The sequence below is a fragment of the Monodon monoceros genome, unplaced genomic scaffold (assembly GCF_005190385.1).
Source record: "Monodon monoceros isolate NGI ecotype Baffin Bay Population unplaced genomic scaffold, NGI_Narwhal_1 Super_Scaffold_2, whole genome shotgun sequence".
Lineage (NCBI taxonomy): Eukaryota > Metazoa > Chordata > Mammalia > Artiodactyla > Monodontidae > Monodon > Monodon monoceros.
The window spans coordinates 14,631,794-14,654,058 of record NW_021703776.1 but is presented as its reverse complement, the minus strand read 5'-3'; the positions used below and the strand labels follow the sequence as shown (position 1 = coordinate 14,654,058).

General features: G+C 40.5%; 3 protein-coding genes across 4 annotated transcripts in view; 2 read left to right on the top strand and 1 right to left on the bottom strand.

Annotated features, from left to right (window-relative positions):
* PNPLA8 (patatin like phospholipase domain containing 8) overlaps nucleotides 1–22,265 on the bottom strand; it is a 134,960-nt gene that overhangs the window by 77,775 nt on the left and 34,920 nt on the right. The window lies entirely within an intron of this gene.
* On the top strand, nucleotides 154–9,870 carry LOC114901916 (probable G-protein coupled receptor 141). Its single transcript, XM_029234145.1, has one exon. The coding sequence runs from the start codon at nucleotides 1,114–1,116 to the stop codon at nucleotides 1,909–1,911; it is 798 nt and encodes a 265-aa protein (XP_029089978.1). The 5' UTR covers nucleotides 154–1,113; the 3' UTR covers nucleotides 1,912–9,870.
* NME8 (NME/NM23 family member 8) overlaps nucleotides 13,288–22,265 on the top strand; it is a 37,658-nt gene continuing 28,680 nt past the window's right edge. The window contains exons 1-5 of the mRNA XM_029234146.1: nucleotides 13,288–14,365; nucleotides 14,444–14,501; nucleotides 14,700–14,806; nucleotides 17,408–17,479; nucleotides 21,024–21,140. Coding sequence (XP_029089979.1) covers nucleotides 14,333–14,365; nucleotides 14,444–14,501; nucleotides 14,700–14,806; nucleotides 17,408–17,479; nucleotides 21,024–21,140 — 387 coding nt within the window. The 5' untranslated portion in view covers nucleotides 13,288–14,332. The remainder of the gene's footprint in view (nucleotides 14,366–14,443; nucleotides 14,502–14,699; nucleotides 14,807–17,407; nucleotides 17,480–21,023; nucleotides 21,141–22,265) is intronic.

Sequence of the window (22,265 nt, the reverse complement as noted above, 5' to 3'; positions counted from 1 at the left end):
TTTTTGCGGTACGCGGGCCTCTCACTGCTGTGGCCTCTCCCGTTGCGGAGCACAGGCTCCGGACGCACAGGCTCAGTGGCCATGGCTCACGGGCCCAGCCGCTCCGCGGCATGTGGGATCCTCCCGGACCGGGGCACGAACCCGTGTCCCCTGCTCCCAACCACTGCGCCACCAGGGAAGCCCAGGAAATATTTTAAAGTGTCTGATATACCTTCTTCCAATAACTACCTGTGATTTACATGGTCTTCTCTGCAGTATCTCAAACTGGATTTTCTGACAATAGGATGGACGGCTTTTACAGATCTGATATGAACGAGTGTTGGGTGTATATGGACCCTGCCTTTATTTAAAATTTATTTTGTTCATCATCAATTTTTTTGCATTAATTTTGATTTTTTAAAAATATCGCATTAGACTATTTATTTTGATGACTGAGTCTCTAGCCGTTCCTTAAACTTTATGCCAGAGGCTAATATGTCTTATGCTCATCCCCGTCCTGGTATGTGAGTTTAGACATATCTGTGAATAGAATGCCTGAGTGCAGTTACAAGTTTTATATACAGACAGTCTTATTTTTGTCATTTTGTTTCACTCTCTCTGTCTCTTCAATATCTTTGGGTAATTAAGACGAGTCTCTGACAATACTTATTGGGTACCCAGTTTTAGGCTTGTAAACAGTGGGTTGGGATGGCAAAACAAGACTGTTCATGGGCAGTTGCTGTGCAGTTTCAATATATCCATTCTAATTTTGTAAAACTTTTGATTTAGGGGTTTATGGTCTTCTAAGCATTTTGTGGTGAAATATGGAGCCGATCAATACAACCGCCCTGTCAAACGCTTCCAACATAGACCCGGGCCGCTGCGACAGGCACTGCAGGATGATTCTCATAACACTCTACGGCGCGGTTCTGCTGGGAGGTGCTGCAGGAGCTATTACGATGTCTTGTATGACGCCAAGAAGGAACAGCCGATCAGTGATTGCCACCATCGTTCTCAACATCATAGTGCTACACTCCATCCTCCTGGTCAGCCTTCCCTTTCGCCTCAGCTAGTATGTATCAGTCGTCTGGGAGTTTGGATTCTTCACCTGCCGATTGGTTAGCAGCATAATATATGGTCATATGTACTTCACCTTTGCTTGCTTTCTTTTTTTTTTTTTGCAGTACGCGGGCCTCTCACTGTTGTGGCCTCTCCCGTTGTGGAGCACAGGGCCCGGACGCACAGGCTCAGCGGCCATGGCTCACGGGCCCAGCCGCTCCGCGGCATGTGGGATCTTCCCGGACCAGGACACGAACCCGTGTCCCCTGCATCGGCAGGCGGACTCTCAACCACCGCGCCACCAGGGAAGCCCCCACCTTTGCTTTCAATGTGGCCATCATCATACTCCGATTGCTCATGTATTTTAAGAAACTCCAAATGCAGCAGTTCCAAAAGTACCATGCGGTGGTTTTAAGCATTATTATTTGGATGGCGGGTGCTGTCATTTTTTGGCCAATATTTTTTTTACAATATGGCACCCATCCAAGTTACTCAGAACAACGATGCTTTGAGTTCTACAGAGACCTCAACCACAGGGAATGCATTATCTTGAACTACTCTACAATCATCATTATGATGACAACGGTTGCGACCCTCTTTCTGATACAGATGGGGGTTATCGTTCAACTGGTAAAGACTCTTTGGCCAGACATGTGGGCCCATCAAGAATGCAGAGCTCAAATCCAGAGCTTCTTCTTCCTCCTCGTAATAGTGGTCTGTTTTGTACCCCACCATGCCTTCCGGGTACATTTCATTCAACATTATTCAGAGATAGAAAATTCTGAGTTAGTTCTTTATAATGAAATTTTTGTTGCTTTAACTACTGCTTGTTGCCTGGATATGCTGTGTTTCGTAGGGGGTGTTATCCATTAAATACTCCTATGTTACTTGCTTTATAATCAGTTTTTCGCTATTGTGATAAAATAGTTTTGATTTAGTGGGTGCTTCCATGACTTCGAAATTTTTCAAATTCTTGCTCTTAAGCATCATCAAAATTATTTTTCCATGAAAAGGTAATGAAGATTGATTGTTTCCCTCTTCTCGGAGAATTGTTATCAGTTCTTCGTTAACGAAGAATATGTTTGATCACCTTAACTCTACACAAGTTGACCCGGACCATCCAGACTCAACCCCTACCTCTTTTTTCTTGCGATGTTTACTTCAGCTAAGCACAGCTATTGCCTTTCCCCATGCACTCTCCAGGCTGTTCTCCTCTTTGCATTTACTCCCACTGAGCTTTGATCGTAGAACGTTCTTTCCCTCTATTGCTAAATTATTCTTCAAGGTCCAGAGGACCTGAAGATAAAGACTCTACAGAAGCCTTAACTTATTCAACGTATACTCAACTTCTTGAAAATTTCTGATAGCCAGGAAAGCTCTGGCCGCTAGCTGTGGTACGTGTAGGAAAGGATTAGCTCAGATAGTCAAGAGACGTAGAGGAAATTCTTTCAGGACTGACGGGGTACTGAAGTGGTTTGATTCTGATTAAGGTATAGTAGGTAGTCAGGAAGCCGAGGTTACATCCCAGATCTACCTTCCCAGACATGGATCCGTGAAGCAGGAAAAGAAATAGGAAAAAGTGGAAGCCAGCTGGACTTAGTTTAAGCGTGATGGCAGACTGTATTAGAGCCATGCCTTTCAGACTGTGGGGCTGTCCTCAAGCTGGTTCCAGGCATCCTATATGACCAAGTGGTTTTATACAATTAAAATCAACACTGGTATCAGTTAAAGTCAATAAAACAACCAAGAAAACCAACTCAGAACTCAGATTCTACTTAGCAAGTACAGACATTGATACGCCCTTATGCTTTGCTTTGCGTATAATTATGCTCCATAAGGAGGACTTACCACTTCTTCCAACTCATTCTGGATTTTGGAGAAAACTGAAAAAATGCACCAATGATTACAAATGTACATGTATCTTGAAATTGGCTTTTGAGTTTCCATTTCCACATGATTTTCTACTGGGTCTATCAGGCAGAAAGTCAAATAGATTACTTGAAAAGGAGGAAAAATGGTACCCCCTGCACCAGGGAGAAATGATGAAGTATCTAAAGTTCACCATACTGTAAGGTCAACATCATAAACCTGTTATATGGCGACAATCTTTTTTTTTTCTTTTCTTTTCTTTTCTTTTTTGGCTGTGTTGGGTCTTCGTTGCTGCACGCGGGCTTTCTCTAGTTGTGGCAAGCGGGGGCTACTCTTCGTTGCGGTGCGCGGGCTCCTCGTTGCGGTGGCTTCTCTTGTTGCGGAGCTTGGGCTCTAAGTGCGCGGGCTTCAGCAGTTGTGGCACACGGCTCAGTAGTTGTGGCTCACGGGCTCTAGAGTGCAGGCTCAGTAGTTGTGGTGCACGGGCTTCATTGCTCTGTGGCATGTGGGATCTTCCCGGACCAGGGCTCGAATGCATGTCCCTTGCATCAGCAGGCAGATTCTCAACCAGTGCGCCACCAGGGAAGCCCGACAATCCTTTTTTTTTAATGCATTTGCTTTTGAGCAGTAGTCTTCAGAGTGTGAGTGGGAACAATAATAATTTAGTGGAATGCAGAAACAGTAGTAGAAATTTATTTCTATTTTCTATTAAAATATAGTATGTTGTGCTGATATTCATAAAGGAACTATAGCAATGCATGGGTATAAACTATGAATATTACTTTATGGGGATGTATACAAATCTTTTTTAATGATAAGGATGTAATATCAAAATAACCTGAAATCCACTGTTCCTGAAGACCATTCAAGCAATGACAATATTCTCTCTCAGAAGGTTTTTCTCTTAGGGATAAGACTACTCTTTGTTTAGTGAAGTATCTTGATGAAATGTAATGAAATGTAACTATCAAGATAATATAGAAAAACAACATATCAGGTATTACTATCAGATACCTGATGAATGTATTTGTACAGACCATCTATTATTGCCCTTGTCAAACTGCCTTATAATTATCTGTCTGTATGTAATTATCTCTTATACTCCCCACACTTCAGACCATGAGATACTTGAAAGCAATGAATGGGTCTTATCTGATTGTATGTATTTAATCCTACCCTACAAATCAAACCACTCTTGAAGCTAGAAAAGGGTGGAATCAGATTCTGGGGGCTGGATATTGTGAAATCTGGAATGTGAATTCTGTCCTCAAGTAGTAATCGTCTGTTCGTGAGCCCTCTGCCTAGGGTGAAAGCTGCTCACACAACAGATCGTAAACCAGTGACCTCATAAATCTGGTCAGATGGAGGTTTGTGCAAGTGTCTCTCAATCTGGATGATGATAAACATTGATATTTCAGAGTGAAAATTATTGAGATGGAGAGTACTCTAGATTTCAGAGATTGACCAGATCAAGAACAGATCTTCTGATTAATTGATTTACTGATAATTTTCTTTTCCTCTCAACCAGTTATTTTGCCCCTTGATAGCAAATAAATCTTCAATAAAACTCTGTGCATAAGAAGTTACTATTAAGTCCTCCATTTATAAGGAACTACAACAAAGATAAACTCTCTATCTACTTTACTAATACTAAACCCAGAATCTTCAGTGCTTCAGTCTTAGAAAGGGGCTATCAGCTGGATCAACTCCTCTGGGCTGATCCAGTCAAGGTCCCACGAGGAAATGATGTTCCACACAAATCAGGATAATTCAACGATAACTCAATGAGAACTAGTTATAAAGAAGTGGATACAATGCGGGGAAACCAGAAACAATGGTATTCCAGGGCTAGTAACCGAAGCGCTGCCACTATCCCTATGCCCAAAATGGTAAACAGGGAGAGTGGTGACCAAAAGCTGGAAATAGGAGTAACATGGAGTGAGCTGCTTTGAAAGAAGCTATGACCTTAGGCTGACAAATCCATCACCTCAAGGCAAAGTTGCAGAAAATAAACCAGTGGAATAAATACCACCATCTTATTGTTCTCTATCCCTCCAATGTTTTGGTGATATTCTCTGTTGGCTGAATTCCCCAGAAGCCAGAGGGCAAGGGAGACTACTGAGGAGGTTCATACAAGTCGGCTTCTCTGGGCGGACAGCAGGGTAGAGAATCATGGAGAAAAATGGTGACAAACCCTGGCTTTCAAAAATATCCCTTAATGAGGTCATTGCTCCTAAAACAGAAGCAAAAGCAGAGATCAAACTTGTTAGCAAGATGTGATTTAAAAAAGAAAACGAAGATGATAAAATATAAGCTGGCACATTTCAAGGAATAAGCAACAGAAACATTTCAGAAATGAAGGTTCTATTGAAAAACCTCATAAAAGAGAATTGAACTGTATAAAACATAGTAAAGAACCTGGAGATCAGGATCGGTAAAAGCAAACATAATCATATGAAAAAATTTTTTAAAATTGAAAAGAATTAGCATGACAATGATGGTTGAGGAACACAGCAAGGGAGTTCTAATACACACATTGGCATCTTCTTATTAGTTGTTATTTCATCTTTTTTTACAAATACACTTTTGCTGGGTATAGAATTCTAGGTTGACAGTTCTTTTCTTCCATTATCTTCTCACTTAGAGCTTTGGTTTCAGGATAATTCTGTCCTCATAAAATGAGTTTGGAAATAGTCCTCCTCTGTTTTCTGGAAGAGTTTGAGAAGGATTGGCATTAAGTCTTCTCTAAATGTTTGCTGGAATTCACTTTTGAAGTCATCTGATCCTGGTTTCTTCTTTCTTACAATGTTTTTGATTACTGATTTCATTTCTTTACTTATAGATCTGTTGAGATTGTCCCTTTCACCTTGAATCATTTTATGTAATTTGTATGTTGGTGGGAATTTATACATTTCTTCTAAGTTATCCAATTTATTAGTGAACAATTGTTCATAGTATTCTCTTAAAATCCTTTTTTATTTCTGTAAGCTTGGTAGTAATTTCCCCACTTTCATATCTGATTTTGTGTATTTGTATTTTCTCTCTTATTTTCTTTGTCAGCCTAGCTAAAGGTAAGTCAATTTTTGTTATCTTTTCTAAGAATCAACTTTCAGTTTTGTCGATTCTCTCTTTTCTTTATTTTATTTATGTCCACTGTAAATTTCATTATTTCCTGCCCTCTACTAGCATTCATTGTAATTTTACCTGGTTGGATGTTGGATATTTCTGTATTTTTATAAATATTCTTGAGCTTTCTTCTGGGTTGCAGTTTGATCCTTTAAGGTGTTATTTTTAAGATCTGTTGGCAGGTCCAGAGCAGTATTCCATCTAGGGCTATTTATTTCACACTATTCAGGCAAGATCTTCTTGAGTACTATACCTAATGTCTCATAAATTATTAAATTCTTCAATCTGTCTGGTGGGAACATGTACTATTTCCAACCCTACATGAGCAATGGGCACAATTCCCACTAATCCTCTTATATTCTTCCTTCCCTAGACAGATCAGTATTCAGCTGAATACGCAGGAGGGGGTGGTTATATAAATGCCTGGAGTTCTCTCTCTGCTTTGCTCTCTCCTTTCTGTTACTCTGCTCTGAAAATTCTAGCTGCCTGGATTCTCGGCTCACCCTCCTCAACCCAGGAATTCTGCCTGGTTCCACCTGGGTTCTCCCTCCCTGTGTGGCAAGCTAGAAACTGACAAGGCAGTAAACTGAAGCCGTCATAGGGTTCATCTCTTTTATTTCCCATCTCTCACTGATCACTGCCCTTCTTTACCTGACGCCCATCCAATGTCTTAAAAACCATTTTTACACATATCTTTTCAGTTTTTTTTTATTGTTCCAGGTAGTATGTTAAATCTGGTCTCTATTATGCCATCTTGGCCAGAATCACAGGAATTTAATACATGACAACATGTCATAGCTATGCATGACCTTCTTTCTTATTCTGTGGGCTGAGCAATTTGTCTCAGATGATATCATGGTGCTAAGATGACCTACATATAGATGCCATAATAAAATTTTGTTTCCTTCTTTTATTGATCACTGAATCATCCGTGTAAAAGGATATCAGCATTGATCATCTGAAAACATTTCAGTCATGTAATTCTTTTCCCTTGCCCATGCCCCCTCCTATCTCCCCTGCATTCCTTCTCCACCATCTCCATTCAATTCTTAACAGAGATAGGAATTTTTGTGAAAAGCTACTTTTGCAAGTTTTAGGTAGATTGGACTTCCACACAGGTTTGCTAATCAAAATATTTTAGAGTTATATCTTTGCGTGACAAAAGATAACGGCTACTGAACGTTCACCATAAGCTGGAGACTGCTCTAAGCATTTTATATTTTGTAAATCATTGAATCCACACAGCAGTCATTAAATAGGTTCTGTTATTAGCTCCAGTAAAGACTACAGAGAGGTTAAGAAACTTGCTTAAGGTCACAAAGACTACCATATCTAATACTGTTTTATGGGGATTTCATAGAAAAGTGTGTGTGTTGGGCAGAGGGAGGAGGACAAATTAGCTAGAAAAAGGCTTAATGTAATAAGCTTTATTTATTCACAAATTACTGACCACACAGAGCAAGGGTAATCCTGATTGTGCTATTATTCAAACCTAACGCTATTGTGCACAAGGCCGATTACTTGTTTTCTGGGGATTCACCAATTCCGTGGATCACAACGCTGCTCCTGATTGACCTGTCAACAGAGGTAATGAGTCTTCTCTTGCCATCTTGCCATCCTAAAAGCTGAACTCATGATTTTCCCTCCAGGTCCCTCCTTTCACATCCCTCATTCATGTGAAAAACATCATTCACTCACCCAAACTTGAAACTCAAGAGATTTCTATAATTTCTCCTACCTGCTCCCTACGAAGCATCCCTGAGTCCCATTCATAACTACACGAGTCTGTCTCTTTCACACTGCACTTCTGGTCTCTGCCTCCTTCACTGAGGTCTTTAGCCCTCCTCTCCTGGGTTGCTCCAACAGTCCTCTGTCTATTACCTCCTGGCCCCCCTCCCAACCACATTTGCTTCAACTGCCAGGCTGATGTCGCAGTGGTTTTCCTACTATTGAAAACTTTTTATGTCAACCATGGATTGTAAATCCTCCCACTTTAAACTTTGAGAAGCTTGACACTGTTTTCACATGGAGCCCATATGTACTATCTTGCTTATGGGACCTTCTGTGCTCCAGTCACAGTTGCCCTTTCCAGGCTCATCATGACCCCACGTGGATCCTTGATTTCAGGCAGATCATCACATTCACAGTTCTATGTGTCCAACTCTTTCATCTCTGTGACACGGCACAGCCTGTTTTCTCCACCTTGAAGTCACGTTCCTCCCTCGTCCTCCCTTCATCCCAATGGCCTCACTTCTATGGTCCACGCTCAACTCTACCTTACCTTCTGCCTCCAGTCCTTTATGGAGAGCAGAGGGAGTAATTAATTATTTTATATTTCTTTTGCAAAGGCTCATGGACCAGATCCCATGATGTCCCTTCCTTGTTTCCAGACTGAGTTATGAACCTTCTCATTAACTAATTCCCCTATTATCCTATGCAGACCTCTATCATAGCAACTTTCCTCTGGCATGCTAAGACACGGTGCCAGAGACTGAGAGCAGAGAAGAAACTAAATGATATTTCTTTCTATGTCTTACGTTTTCATTATTCTCAGAGCCTTAATTTTGTATTTAGTGGGAAAAGAGAATATTATTATTCAGATGACATTTAAGTTGGTATCAAAATCTGGAATTTTTTATCTAAAGGAGATAGGGAAAATTAACAAAAATATGCATATATTTCTCCTAGATAGACTAGTTTGCTTCTATCTCTAGCTCAAGTAATGAACTGAAAGTAAATCCCTAAACTGTTTCTTTTCTTTATAGCCTAATTACCTCTACCAGATCACTTGGCATTTAAAAATAGGAGTTCTGTGTATCCTCACTAAGGAGTTTATAAATGTGTCAAGAATATCTGCTATTTCCAAATGCACTAATTTGCCAACTAAGTTTTGAGTGTTTATGTGCAAGTGGTGAGGCCAGGTGCCAGAGAGAACCGCAAGAGGAAGAGAGTAAAGTGAAGATAATTCAGCAATTCAGCTACCCAGTTCCTCTCCTCTGGGTTTTCATGTATATTCAGAGATCCAGAGAACCTACAAGTAAAACAGTAAGGTGCTGATAAACCTATGACCCAAGAAAAAAACTGAATACTATAGATAGCGCTGCACAAGGACCAAAAAAAAGGCAGGGCAGGGCAGGAAAGAGCACTTTGAATGAAACTTGAAAGATAATGTCAAATACATACAAGAAGCAAAACAAACTACTACGATCCTTCAGGAGTAACCCTCTTGGGGGGTCTTTGGCATTTCTAACTTACACTCTCCTATAATCAAATATAAATATATTTTCTTTTAAATAACATTTTCAGAGTGCACTTGTCCTTGAAGTCCATACTAGGAAGACCCAAATCAAAAGCTCATCAAGTTTATGTTTCAAAGCCTCAACAGTCAAGCTTTTTGCAATTAGCAGGAATGATGTTTAAAAACTTGGGCTTCCCTGGTGGCGCAGTGGTTGAGAGTCCGCCTGCCGATGCAGGGGACACAGGTTCGAGCCCCGGTCCGGGAAGATCCCACATGCTGTGGAGCGGCTGGGCCTGTAAGCCATGGCCGCTGAGCCTCCGCGTCCGGAGCCTGTGCTCCGCAATGGGAGAGGCCACAACAGTGAGAGGCCCGCGTACCGCAAAAAAAAAAACCACAAAAACCCTCAATTTCACCTATTGCCTTGCATGTCTTGAACACCGGTAATGTCTGTGATCATTTGAGAATAGATTGAAGCTTCTTTTTGTAGCAGTGATGTTTTTCCTTAAATAGTAAAATCACTATGTGAAGACTTTGAAACATCTGCATGAACAGTTGTGGCACCTACTAAACGCTTCCTGTACGTGCTGCACAATAACATCTTTTTGGGTTAATACGAGAAATTTCATTAAAAAAAATTTCCAAGTGCTGCACATGGGTTGGAGTACAGGAAGCAACTATAGGGTTAAGAGATGCAATTGACCTTTGTAGACAGGATCCTTAATCCCATAATGGACCAAGGAGATGAGCAGAATTACCTGCAAGAACATTTCTGAACAGCACCTTACAATCAAGGATATATATCAAAGGTACGTATTGTCTCTACACTTCACCTTCTGGTGTTATAGGAGTGGTATATATTTTTGATAACTGCTATTTCACCAGGGTTAGGTTGTCAGTAAATTGACTCTTCGGTTCAATCCAATAGTTGGCACAGAGGAAGAGGTTCCTAAAGAGGAAAGTTCTGGCACCTGTGTTGCTGCCAACGTGAGCCCAAAGGAAAACTTGGTTCCCCAGAGGTTTATCAGATGGCTTTCTGGGGGAACCTATGAGAAGAACTGGGATAAAAAAAGCTAAAGCTTGTGAAATGGGCTCCAGAAATTATGTGACTGTTAGCCTAAAATCAAGAAATAGTTATGTACGTTAAAAAAAACAAACTGCGAATGGAGCAGTGCATGGTGGGAGGTGTGTTCCCAGGCTGCTCAGAACCAGGACAGACACAAGCAGGGAATGTTGGTAATCAGAATTGTATTTGTCTTTCTCCAGCAAACCAGAGAAATAAAAAGTTCGTGAGAAAGATGCCACCTTAGAAGAACAGAGTGACCCATGTGAAACTTGCTTAAAACAGGGAATTAAACTGGAAGTTACACACGCGACTTGTACTCCAAGTATAGATATTACTAGTGAGTTCACCCCCATAAAAGTGGGTACAAAGTAATTCCCAGGCCAAGTCAGCCACTCACCCTATTACCCTCTGAGGAGGGGTGATGAGAAAACACTCATCCTGGGGCAATGGGGAAAGGAAGTTAGACCACTGGAAAGGCAGTAGCTAAGGAAGCCTCAGAAGCACCATCTCTAAAAATTATCTGCTGCAGGAAATTAAAGAAAACTGGAAGTTTGATTTTTAAGCAAAGTTAAGAATCATAAAGTTATAGGGAAGGCAATAATCACAGGGGAGGCTGTGACGAAAAATCAGCAGGTTAATATCCAGTCAACATGGTTGACTGAGCTGGCGCAGAAAGATGCCCAGTTTAGGTCTAAATAAAATACTGAATAAAATAACTCAATTTTTTAATTTCAACAACTTTTAATTTAGCTGAAAACGAAGGGAAAGAAATACCTAGGACAGAGAAGCAAAAGAGGAAATTGAAGTCATAGGGGTGAGCTGACTGGAGCAGAAGGATTTCATTGGAGTGTTAGAATGGAAAACAAGCCCAGATGTGGCTGGGATTCTGATGATATCTACTCCCCTGTAGGTCCACATACTATGGGGTTGACAGTCCATAATTCACAGTTCGCTCCAACTACTTGTATACCACTGGAAATAAAGACGGGCTGTCCCATTTCTGAAATGGAACTATAAACATTTGCCCTCCAACTGGTTTAGTGGCAGGAGTGAGGTGCTTGCCATCCATAGGAATTCTACTTGGATAAAAAGTCACTGATGAGAAATCCAAGTCCCACAATTGTGCTAGTCATAAATATGGATTTGGATTTTCAGCTAAGGGAAACAGGAAATCTAAGCTGAGAAATTAACATTCATATTGTCTGGTGGTCTAAATATTGATGGGCCAGGGAAAGGCACATGGGACATCATTGTGTAGCTATGCTTCCACAGTCCTGTCACAGGGGCTCATACTAAAAGCAATCCCTGCTGGATGCAAACTACTCTATATAGACTGGATAAACAACAAGCTCCTGCTGTATAGCACAGGGAACTATATTCAACATCCTGTGATAAACCATAATGGAAAAGAATATGAGGGACTTCTCTGGTGGCACAATGGTTAAGAATCTGCCTGCCGATGCAGGGACATGGGTTCGAGCCCTGGTCCGGGAAGATCCCACATGCCGCGGAGCAACTAAGCCCGTGCGCCACGACTACTGAGCCTGAGCTCTAGAGCCCGCGAGCCACAACTACCGAGCCTGCGTGCCGCAACTACTGTAGCCCGCACCCTAGAGCCCGTGCTCTGCAACAAGAGAAGCCACTGCAATGAGAAGCCTGCGCACCGCAACGAAGAGTAGCCCCTGCTCGCCACTAGAGAAAGCCTGCGCGGAGCAGAGAAGACCCAACACTGCCAAAAATAAATAAATAAAATAAATTAAAAACAGAAAAGAATATGAAAAAGAATACATATATATATGATAACTGAATCACTTTGCTATACAGCAGAAATGAACAAAACATTGTAAATCTACTTGAATAAAATTTTTAAAAAAGCAATCCTTGCTAAAAATTAACTCACAGGAAAAGTCACAAACACCAAAAAAACAAAAACAAAAAAATCACCATGAAGAACAGTCAGCTGACCCAATGCATTGGGTAGACCTGTATCCTAAGAGTAAGAGAAAACAAAGTAAGCTGAAAAACGTTAAGGTAAGCGTAAATGATAGAATTCACACGGCATGAAAAGGAGAGTATGCTTTTTTAAAGTTACTTTAAAAATTTCCTGATATAAATTCTGCAAATGACATAATGAAGGAAAACACACACACAGACGCGCACACACACCAAGGTTTTACAAGACGAAGAAAGATGGGCCAGAAGAACTGTCCCAGGTTGGAGAAGTGCAAGGAGAGGACAACTAAATGTCATGTGGGACTCAGGCTGGAATCCCGGACCAGGAAACGCTCATTCCTAGGAAAACGGAAAAGATCTGTACGAGGTCTACAGTGTAGTTAACACTTTATCAACGTTAGCTTCCTGGTTTCAATAATTATACCATAATTATGAAAGATGCCAAGCTAAGGGGAGAGCGTATGGTAGCTCAGGGTACTACTTTTGCAATTTTCTTGTAAGTCTAACTTGATTTCTAAATGATTTTTTTCAAAAGAAGAGCAGAGGTAGGCACAGGAGAATTTGGAGAGACCGGTTGGCCCGGACCTTGGAGAGCCCTCCGCTCCAATCCGAGGCACACAGGTTCATTCCTGTACGTGGTGAGCAGCCGTGGCAGAGACACGGCGGAATCTGCGCGAGCGAGCGCACGTTGGAGGCGGAGGGGAGAGGCTGGGGGCGCCCAGACGGGAGGAGGCAGCAGGGAGGGGACGAACTTCGGTGCCAACTGCTCTGTAACCGCTGCCCAGGTCTGCGCGCTGGAGTCGCGGTCCTCGGGTGGGGGGGACAGGGCTCGCGGGCAGCCGGATGGGTGGAAGGAAACGTTGACGTCCTCCGCTTCCCGGCCCATCCTGGTATCCATCCTCTGCCTGGTCCTTCAGCGGGACCAGCCGGGGCAGAGGCGGCCTGGGAGCCCGGCGCCCCCTCTCCTCTCCCACCCCCCACCCCGGTCCTGCGGGGCGCCCCAGGGACTTGGACTTGGCTGAACTCACCCTGCTGAAACTCAGGCCTCGGTAAGGGAGGTGATTTACATCCCCCTTTAGTTCGTGTTCTTGAAACACCCCAATCTAGCAACCACAGGAGGAGCCCACATCCGTTGCTGGATGGAGTCTGCTTGTGGTCATTCCTTTGTTTCACACTAGTGTCCGCTGTCACACACGCAGTCAGATCCGCCGCTAAATGACCCTGACACCCGTGAATAGGGCGTTTGGGCCTCACTGATTTAACAACTGCGGAAAGTTCATGTCTTGGCCCAGAGCCACTAGTGGCCTCGTTCTAAAAACTAAATCTCCGTGGCATGGACCCAAGAAAGATCCATGAGCGTGTTCATAGACAACTAACGTGTGCACACAGAGAGAACACTCCATTGTACTGCAGGCAAACAAAACTCTAAGAAACTGTGACTCCTAACAGTTCTTTTTTTTTTAGAAACTAATGCTTTATTGCCGGTTCAGTCCCAGGAAATCTAGAGTGAAGGACAGTGGGTGCATTACCGAGCTGGCCATAGTTTTGCAAAACACACAACTGGTTGCTCATCTTACGGAACACCTTTTTAAAAAAAATGTTTATTTTTTTATGCAATTTTAAAAGGTTACTTTCTATTTACAGTTATTAAAAAATATTGGCTATATTCCCCATATTATACAATACATCCTGGAGCCTGTCATACACCCAATAGTTTGTACCTCCTATTCTGGTAACCACTAGTTTGTTCTCGATATTTGTGAGTCTGCTTCTTTTATGTCTTATTTTGCTTCAGAATTATTGGGAGAGAAAGATACTACGGCTGCTGCAAGCATTTAGCACAGTGCCCAGCCTGAAGAGTTCTTCAGAGACCCTGGCTTCTCTCTCTCCAGAAGAGGGGAAAGTGCATAATCCAGTATTGCTGAAGGAAAACTTCTGCAGTGCGTAAGATGCTGCTTGAATGAATAAAGAAATAAAGAACATTATTTAAATTTCCTTTTACGTGTTTTCTATTTTTCTTCCCCCTTTCATGTGATAGTGGATACATGGCAAGCAAACAGCGAGAAATCCAGTTACAGGTGGGCATGACACATCAACAAGTCTTTACTTGGTGCGTTGTCCCTTGAAGACCTTTGACAGCACCTTCCTTTTTGCAGGAGGCCATCAATAATCAAAGCCTGTGGGAGGAGATGTTGCAGAACAAAGGCCTAACAGGTACTGGGGCTCTGCAGGTGTTCGCCATCCAGAGTTGGATCCAGGGCACCTCCAGGCACCCCAACATGGAGCACTACTCCCCACTTACCAGAATAAAAAGCTGCTCTGTTTTTACCCTGCCCCTGCCCCAAAGATTGGGATAAGCTGCTACTCTAGACTCTTTGACTCTGTTCTTTCACAAATATTATTATCTTCTAGTGATCGATGTTTACCAAGCCTGGTGTGGACCTTGCAAAGCAATGCAAACCTTATTCAGAAAATTGAAAAATGAGCTGAACGAAGATGAAATTCTGCATTTTGCTGTAGTAAGGCTTTCATTTCCATTAAACTATTATTTTCTTGTTACTTTTTAGTCTCTTTAAGGATCGTCTTAATTCAAACAATCTGTCAACCCTTCAAAATGGACAGTGTTTAGTTAGCAGTTTTACTCTATATTTAATTCTACTGGATCTGAGAATGAATGTAATTTTTATCCCATTCCTATAATACTGAGGTTATTTACCATGGTTGTGAACGTTAGAAAAACATAAAAATGGTTATCTGTCTATTGCCATACTTCTTTTCACTTGACCATATGGTGTGTGTTTAGAATAAGAGCTGTAAATGCCTTTTACTGGAAAGCACTGGGTAGGACTCTGGTCATTTACCCAGTTAATTGTAAAATGGTAGCGATTTTACCCTCCCTTATTTGCCTCCCACATGTGACAACGGATTAAAATATTACAGCCAAACTCATTAGGGTCTCATGAGACCCCAATGTATTGATTATTCAGTTTATCCATGTCAAATTATCAACTGCTTAGAGCTTTGTTGTGTAATATAACCACTAGGCATAAATGGCTTTTGAGCATGCGAACTGTGGCTAGTGAATTGTATTAAATTTATATAAAAAAAAAACAGATACTCCATTCGGTTATTGTAAAACTTTTAAAATTATTTGGGACAACCTGGATATGTGAATCTACCTCTTTGACTGTAAACTTTATGAAATCTAATTAGAGATCAATTATTTATGATTAAAATTTGGCCCACAAATTGAGATGTACTCTTAAGTGTAAAATACACACTAGGTTTTGAGGCCTTCATATGAAAAAAGAATGTGAAATATCCCATTAATTTTTTACATCGATTATATGTTAAAATGATCATTTGGGGATATACTGGATTAAGTAAAGTATATTATTAGATTATTTTCACCTGTTTTTTAGTTTCTTAAATGGGGCTACTAGAGAATTTAAAAGTATATATGTGACTCACATTCTAGTTCTATTGGACAGAAACATGTCCAGACCAGTTCATTTCATCACTATGTCTATACCACTGGGAAGTGCTAGTAAACTCTTTCCAAAATATGTCCTATTCATAATGCTATCATCTGTTGAAATTAACAACAAAGAATTTTGAGCATTCTCTCTGAATGGTTCCTCTTCTGTGTGAGCATATCCAACTGTAGTACATTCACATAGATCGATACTATTTTTCTGCTATGATCAGCTCATCAACAATGAAAAAAAAATTTGAAGTCTCCAAACCTCTGCTGGGCGCAATGGAGGGGCGCCCTCTGCTGGATACTTTTCTTCCTGCAGTTTATCAGGGAAAGGGATCCTTTCTGAACTTGTAAACGTTAAGTCCAAAATTAAAACCTATGAGGTTCATTACCTATTGAAATCACCCTAAGCTGAATGGTCAGTACCACATTTTTTCTATTATGTTCCCCTTTTAAAAGACTTGAAGACTTCTCCTAACATTATGCCTATACATATAAAAATTCAGTAAATGTTTTATATTATAGTTTTTAAGGAATATTACCAAATGCTTTAATTGTTAACACTTTATTATAATATAAAAATTGCAATGATGATGGCTAGACTACTTTTAAATGTAATCTTTGGCTACTGTCTTTTAATATTATAGATTAGTTCCTTTCAACAATAGAACCTACTTTTTTAAAAAAGAGAGAGAGAAAGAAAAGAAAGAGAAAGAGAGAGAATGATGTAGAATTCAATATGCCAAAAAAAGATTACAACACAGCCCCTCTGGCTGGCTGACACAGGGCTGAGGGACCTTGGCTCCGCTCCACCCTCACCATCCTTGGCCACGGTTGAGGCACCTCTAGAAATCCCAGTTTGAAAACAATTGCCTTAGGTTCCAAAAAACAACTCTTACGTAGAAAACCCTACAACACAACGTATCCTGACAGCTGGCCCAAGGGATGTTATGTTAATATGCAGGAACATACTATTACTTAATATATAGTTGTTGGCAATCAATTTAGGACAACTTGAAATTTGTGAGAAAACTTTAAAATCAAAGACTTTGAAATCTGACCACCAGTTTATTCAAGAAACATTTAGGAAGCTCCTTTTTATGCATGGCCCTCTGACTGATAAGGTGGGGGGGGTGACATGCGAGGGTGAGTATAAAACATCATCTCTCTGTGCATGCAGCTCTCCAAACAGAGATGAGCTAGGTCCCTATAACGGTAGTACAATATTGAAAGGAACTATAGGTGCCCGGAGAGAAGGGTAGTGAAGTGCTATGTGGAGGGGAGATGATTTGCGGCAGGAGGGTCAAGGCAGAGTTCGTGGAGAACATTCGAGCTGGGTTGGAAAAGGAAGGGCAGGAGCAGGTAACAAGGGGGAAAGTGCAGGTGGTGTAACGCAGACCACAGGAGCTGAGTTTAGCTGCAGGTTGGGTAAAGATGAACAGTGAGAAGTAAGGTTGAAGCCAAATGATGCTGGGTCTGAACTGCCAGAATGTGCAATTTGATTCTAGAAACAGCTATAACATACTCATAAAATGTTGTAGTAAACATAGAAAAAAGTATCTCTGCATTTTTTGAATATAGTACATCAAATGACTTGAGTGTAGCGTCCTTTATTATTATATGAAATAATCTTTTTCAGGCGGAAGCTGACAGCATTGTGACTTTGCAGCCATTTAGAGATAAATGTGAACCTGTTTTTCTCTTCAGTGTTGTAAGTATATTTATCATCTCAAGTGTATTATCAGATTCCAATTTGCAGCTAAAGAGCAAGGAACATTGTACAACTACTGGAACTGTTTTCTGATGACAGTAACTGTAGACTCTTTTTTGCCTTAAATATGCTTGTCAATTAAAATATTTATAACTTGACCTGTAGGAGCTCATAACGGATTGAGAAGATTAGACTACCACACATTTAGTTGATCAGGGAAAAGAAAAATAAAATGGTATTTACCTTTCCTAGGGAAGTATCAGAGACTTGTATGATGAATTATTACTTACAGGAGTGAAAAACTGGAAATGTCTTGGGTACCCAGTGGAAGAGAATTGGTTATAAATATTCACGTATACCAATACGAGGAAATATTTGTATGATCACTATCTTGTAATGTATATTGCTTTCATCTCTGTATTTACAAATGCATAGAAAGAAGGCAGGCAGTGTATTCACCAAAAGTTAATAGTAGTTTTCTATGTATGGGGAAAGGATGCATAATTTAAATTTTCTTCTTATACTTTTCAATATTTTCCAAATATTCCAAGATAAACACAACTTTAATAATCAGAAAAACCTTGTAAGTGCTGTTTTCTAAAAGAAGAATATCTGGGTAAGTGCTAACTTGTGTGATACAGAGCATAGCTGCTACATAGCTAAAGAATTGGGATAGTAAGGAAACACCTCCCAGAGAGGGTTTGGACTGTTCTCTTGCTGTTGAAAAGGCATTTTTTGATATTATAAATAATTATTAAAAAAACACTTGTCAGATATAATTTTTGCTTTTGTTAAACAATAATCTTACAGCTATTTCTGGGAGGTGAATGACTGGGTTAATTGAATTTTAAAAATTATACTGTAGATCTTGCTGTCAGTTGGCTAGGAATTGGCTAGGAAGGATTTGATGATTTATGTGAGGGGTCAGCCAGCTTATTTGTAACGGGCCAGAGAGTAAGTGTTTCAGCTTTGCAGAAATACTCTCTCTGTACTGGGTCATAGTTTGCTGAGCCCTGGCCTAGATGTCGTTTAGGTAACTGCACGAGGCAGAAGTGGGCTCGGCGGGCTAATTGGACAATGGGAAGGCTTTAGTAGCAGCAGCAGTTGGGAGCCTGGGACTGAGGAGGAGAGGCTGAGCAGGTGGCCACCATGTAGCGTCTGCAGCTCTGGGGCGGCCATCACCTGCTGAGCGAGTCAGATCTGAGCAGCAGACCCACGCCCACCCTGAAGACTTTGGCATGTGGCCCAAAATCCTCCTTTCAAACCCACGTGCTGCTATCACTGTGGGGCTTCAACATCCTGGCCTCTCGATTCTTCACCTCCTGTCAATGAAATTTCCAACGCACCTCCTCCAGTCACGCCTCAGACTTTGTTATCATCCGTTGCTCCCTGTTCAATGTTCTAATTTAAGAATCTCCATGGGAAATTTAGGCAATATTTTGTAATAACTGCAAATGGAAAGTAACCTTGAAACATTGTATAAAAATTAAAAATTAAAAAAAAAAAGAATCTCAATCTGTGACCACAAAACCACGTTTGCAGTGGGCAGCATTCTTAGCTGACAGCAAATTCATTCCAGCGTCTCAGCAGGAAGGGCTTTTTCAATGGATATTAGAAAGCTCTTGGCGGTTCCTTTTAGTGGGAAATAGTAAATAGAGTGTCAGGTTTCATTCAAACCTTTCTCAACTGGAGCCTTCTTACTGGCCTTTGAATATGATTAAATCTTTCCAATGAAAAGAAATAATACCTCTTTTTGATGCCACGTCCCTCTCCAGCTACCATTCGCCTCTATGCTTTACCTCACAGCTAAACTGCTCAGAAGAGTTTCTATACTTATTTCCACTCCATTTCTTCTCACCGCATTAATTCTTCAACCCATTCAATCTAACTTCTTTCTGATTATTCCACCAAATTGGCTGTTGCTAATGTATCCAGTGACCAGCCTGTTGCTAAATATAATGAATGCTTTTAGGTGCTCATCGTTTTGTACCTCTCAAATGCAGTAAACGTGGTGACCATGCCCTCCTGTTTGGAACATTTTCTTCTTTTGGCTTTTGTGACTTGGTTTTCCTTTTGCTTCCTAGATGCTACTCCCCCTCCCCTTTGCAGGTTCACCTTTCTTCATGCAGCCGTTACACATCGACTTTATCATGCTATATACTCTCCTGAGAAAACTTCTTCGACACATAGTTTCAATCATCACCTCATATATCAATAACTCAAGTTCATGTCTTCAGCTGAATCCTATACTTTGAGCACCAGACTGGTGTATCCAACTGGGCCCTTGATCTCTCCTCTGGTGTCTCAAGGGCATCTCACAATGAGCTGGTCCAACAGCAGACTCCTGGGCTTCCCCATCCCCGTTGGAAACGTTATTTTCTAGAGTTGCCTCATTTGGTGAATAACATCCCAACTTACTCAGTTTCTCAAGTCAGAAACAGAAAAGTCATCGTAGTGACTTCTCCTTACATCACATCCCATGCACACCAGACCTTGGTCCTGTTAATTTCACTACCCAAGTCTTTCTCACACTCGTCTGCTTTTTTCCCTTCTTTCCATCGCCAACAGCACCGCCGTAGACTGAGCAACCGTCTCTCCCATCTTTACTTCTAGAATAGCTTCCGATTTGTATACAAACAGCTTCTTCTACTGCACCTCTAACCCTTTCTCTATATGGTAGGTAAGATGATCTTTACACGGATCTTTAGCAGTTCTAATTGTGGTCCCTGCCTATGTTTAAACATTCAAAAGGCTGCCCACCGCACTTAGGATAAAGGCAGCATCCTCCCATGACCCAGAAGGCTCTGAACGGTATGGCTCCCCCGAGCTGTTGGGCTTCGTCTTATACCAGGCATCCCCTCACTTTCTCCACTGGCCTTATTTGCCATATTCCCTTCCAGCCGTAGGACGCTTGTGGCTCTATTCCTTTTGCCTAGAATGCCCTTTCTTCTCCTTTTTATTTCTTAACCTATCCTTCACATTTTAATTTCCTGATATTGACAAAGTACCTTTGCTAATGTTCTTGATCAGAACAAATTCTTATAGATGCTCCCAGCTCTCTGTACCTCTCTTGGTGGTACCCGTCATGGTTGTTATCTCAAATGTGTTTGTGGGGTTGGTTTTTTTTTTTCGGTAATTTAATTACATTAGGTACCAGGACTATTATTCCATACCATCATGCCTGATACAATGCTAGTAAACTGGTGTTTAGTAAATATGTGTTGAAAGACAGACAAAGGGAAAGAGTATCAAAAATAATTAGGGGGAGTAGTGTTGGGAGGCCTGTACAGAACCATTAAAATTTAATGCAGCAATGGCCTGTCTTTGGTTGTAGGAGGACAGATAAATTAGAGGTAGAACTCAAAGAGCTGGATTTACCAAATGGAAATACTTTTATATCACGAATACTTATTTTAAAATGACTAATTACAGTAGCTAAAAAGGGGTTGGTGGGTCAGGGTGGGGTGAGTTAGTCCAGCTGAAGTGTTAATTTTTGACCCATCCTGAAAATGAGTTTCCTTCCTGCTTTTGCTTCCCCTTATAGAATGGCAAAATTGTTGCAAAAATCAAGGGTGCAAATGCACCACTTGTGAGTCAAAAAATTATTACCTTGATCAACGAGGAGAGGAAAATTGCAGCAGGTGAAATGGTTCGCCCTCAGGTAATACTTTGGATTCCTGATAATTTTATTTTTAAAAATTAGTTTTAAAAAAAGATCCATTATGTCTTTTTTTGTTTTGTTTTCCTAAAGCATTTTCCCTAGTTTTATAGCTATCTAGGTGTCTAAATGGTGCAACCTTTCTTGGGAAGTATTTTGGCAATATGAATCAAAGGCCTTAAAAAACACGTATATCCTTTGACCGAGCAATTACACTCCAATAATTTTCCTTAAGAAGATAATGAAACAAATATAGAAAACGACGTTTATTTCAGTGTTGTCTGTGTTATTAAAAATTTGGAATTAACCTAAATGCCTAGCAAGTGAATAGATGACATAAATGTCTGTAACTTATGTCATAAATTATACAAATTCACACAGTGGAATATTATTTAGTATCTTCTAGCTCTGTTTATTGATATGGAAAGAGGGCCAAGATAGACTGACAAATGAAAAACAGAGTATTATTTAACAGGATGCTTAGAATAAGATCCTATGGGTGTGAAATGTATTACCTGTGTAATAATAAAATATTTTAAAATTCAAAAATGAACCATAAAGCATGTAGAGATATGAACATAATAGCATAAGAAAGTAAGCCGTATAGGAAAGTGATCAGAAATATAGGCAGATAAATAGGAGTGGTTGGTGTTATTTAAACACACACACATGCACACAAAACAACAAAAACAAGAAACAAAAGAAACAAAAAATAGAGACTAGCTGAGAAATACTGAAAAATAGAAATAATGAGAAGGTATAGGCTCAAGCTTTTGTTAAGTATTTACTATAAAAAAGCGTCAGTTTACATCAGGAAAGGATAAAAAACTCACAAAACAAACTTAGTAATATTGGGTTAACTATTTGTATAAGAGATTTGTATTATTTCCTCATATACATAAACAAATTTCACATGAATTAAAGAGCTGAATATGTTGAAACAAAGCATGAAATATTAGAAGAAAATATTGGAAAACATTTATCTTGTCATAGGTTGAGAAAGGCCTCGTAAGTATAGTATAAAGCAGAGATATCAAAAAAGAAAAAATTGATAGATTTGATTATTTAAAAGTTTGAATAAAATCTAAAAGGAAAGCAGCAAACTTGGAGAAAAGCTTGCACTGTGTA